The sequence below is a fragment of the Amphimedon queenslandica genome, unplaced genomic scaffold (assembly GCF_000090795.2).
Source record: "Amphimedon queenslandica unplaced genomic scaffold, v1.1 AMPQUscaffold_13518, whole genome shotgun sequence".
Lineage (NCBI taxonomy): Eukaryota > Metazoa > Porifera > Demospongiae > Haplosclerida > Niphatidae > Amphimedon > Amphimedon queenslandica.
This window is the reverse complement of record NW_003546246.1, coordinates 154,704-157,193: the sequence shown is the minus strand read 5'-3', so window position 1 is coordinate 157,193 and position 2,490 is coordinate 154,704. Positions and strand designations below refer to the sequence as shown.

The following is a 2,490-nucleotide window of genomic DNA, read 5'->3' as shown; positions in this document are numbered from 1 at the left end:
ATCATTCATTAATAGGTACATTTAGATCTGATATTGCTCATAGAGTAATGACAGAATGCACTGGAATGATAAAGGAAAGGGTTGGTCTGTATCCACTGATAGACAGGCTGGTTGAGAAGAGGATGATAAGTGATGCTGAAAAAGGTCAAATTGTTGATACCAGCACTGGACTAACTGCAAACTATAGAATGGACGAGCTACTTAGTTTAGTTAAAGCATCCATTAGAGAGGATGGAGAAGATTTTGGTTTGTTTCTAGAAATAATTAAACAAGAGAATACAAGAAGAGCTGATAGACTAGCACAAAGACTATTGGACAATTATAAAAGATTATCATACATGTAATTTTTGATTTTGAATAATTAATTTTTATTGATTCTTATCAATTTATTGATTTCATCAGAGCAATTGCTTTTTAAAAATTATAATACAGGACAAAAAAAGAAAGAAAATGGGAAAATATTTTGAGTATTCTCTTTTTGGATGTACATGTACAGTTGTCATAGCAACAGCCATTTTTCTTAGCATCACTACTGATCTAGTTGTTAGAGTAATTCTTCTACAGAAAGTAGAAGGAGGAAGAGAGAAAGGATCAAGAGAGAGAGAATGGAATGAAATCATGAGAAGTAACAAGTCTTACCCTCTTTGATGAAAAGGAGCATACATGGGGTACCCCACAAAAAAAGTAGCAGTATACCATAACATACATGTATATATAATGATAACAATAAACGAGACACCTACGGTGCATGGCCTCGCCCCTATAGCTGCTATGGTGCATGCCCGCACTTCAATAACTGTTTGATTATCAGCATGAAGAGAGTCTGCTCAACACTAGCTTCCTACAGTTGCACTTGCTCTTGAATATCTGCAGAAGTAGCAGCACTGCAGCACATACATGCAAGCAGCTCCAGCCCCTCCCATGCATGTAGATTGAAAGGTGTGGCATTCCATGAGTGGCAGCAAGAAGACCATGTGAGAAAGAAGCTTCACTTTTTCTTTACTAATCAGCAATATATGATAAACTTGCTGACAAAAAAAGTTGCTGCCTTTGTATATTTGAGATAGTATAGGTACTTTAGTACCTATAACCCAGCAAGTTGTTGCTCTAGCGCTGTACAAACGAGTGACCTCAACAATTTCAAGTAAGTATAACTCTTCTTTAAGTAAGATTTAGAGAAATCTGTTCATAATTTTTGAAGGCCATGTTCTAATCTACTGAAAAATGCTACCAGCTATCTCTAAAGTGCCAACACAACGGAACTTGGCCCAACTACTCGATTTTCTTACTTTGAAGTTTCTGTACCTAGCACTTGTATTTGAGCAACACAAAACAGTTAAGAAAGACTTTTCCACATCAAAAAGAAAGATCTAGGAGCTTAGAACACGCTGTGCTAAAGTTATTGTTTATTAAAAATAAATTTCAGTTGTACAGAATGAATGAATGAATGAACGAGAGCACTAAAGTGCGTACCCTCGACACAATCTGTATGTAACAGTTTCAATAGATTAAGAGAAAATAATTGGTGAAAGTTTTGAGACAGAGAAAAAGCTTCAGCATGTACTAGATTTATTAAAACTTAGTGAATGTTTTAGACAGACAGAGATTTTTTTTGTTTTTTTAGACAAAGAGCTCCAAGCATATTTGCTGCACTGTTGCTAGCTGCAGCAATGTAAAGGTGTGGCTGCAATGAAGGTCTGGCTCAATCAAGCCATGCTCCACCCCCACACACAGTAAATGGTGGCACATGGCCCTAAGTGGTGAAGAAAGCTTTGGTTTTTCTCGACTTTTATAAAGTTTAGCATACATTTGTTAGGTTCTATTTGTTGCATACAAATTGCTATCTAGTCCCTAATGTTAAAAGACTCTGGCCGCTACCTCGGGAGAAGAGAGCCTCGTCTAAACTCACAAGGTATGAAAGTTTGGGCTATCATATCTTTAAAACGAAGAAGATTGGAGCAATTCCTCTCATATTAATGAAAGATGAGGCTTTGCTTTATTGTTTTATCTGCCCTGTTGCTCTTTTGCTTTCACTACGAAAGAGCTGCAGGAGAGCCGACTACGTTTGGCGACTTTGCCAGCTTCTTTTACCACGGAAAAGACAAATCAAGGATTCCCAAGACGGAGAATAACTTTTTCTAGAGCTAGTGTTGATTATAAGACTCTCCAGGACAAGACAAGAAAGCAGTGTCAGCTCAAAAGTGGAGGTCAAAGCGAACACACAGACAGGACGACTGCTTTACCCTCGACCAACGCCTACGCGGTCTCGGGTAATGACAGACAGACAAACTGAGTACCTAGTCCTCGCCTACGCAAAGCTGGGCGAGGCCAACAAGTAAATAAAAAAACATTAAAAATGGGAAAAAGGATTGAATTGGGAAAAAGTAAGGAAACAAGGGGTACTTGCAAACTGGTGTGGTAAGAAATCCTACACCACTGCATGAAGACTGTTACCCAAAAGCATAGCAATTTATCCTCACAGCCAACTAT

General features: G+C 38.1%; 2 protein-coding genes across 2 annotated transcripts in view; both read left to right on the top strand.

The window, feature by feature from the left end:
- The window catches only part of LOC109583372 (uncharacterized), a 12,963-nt gene extending 12,578 nt beyond the window's left edge, over window positions 1-385 (top strand). The window contains exon 11 of the mRNA XM_019998687.1: window positions 16-385. Coding sequence (XP_019854246.1) covers window positions 16-344 — 329 coding nt within the window. The 3' untranslated portion in view covers window positions 345-385. The remainder of the gene's footprint in view (window positions 1-15) is intronic.
- A 278-nt stretch (window positions 386-663) lies between these two features.
- The window catches only part of LOC109583165 (uncharacterized), a 3,347-nt gene continuing 1,520 nt past the window's right edge, over window positions 664-2,490 (top strand). Inside the window, exon 1 of the mRNA XM_019998391.1 lies at window positions 664-684. Coding sequence (XP_019853950.1) covers window positions 664-684 — 21 coding nt within the window. The remainder of the gene's footprint in view (window positions 685-2,490) is intronic.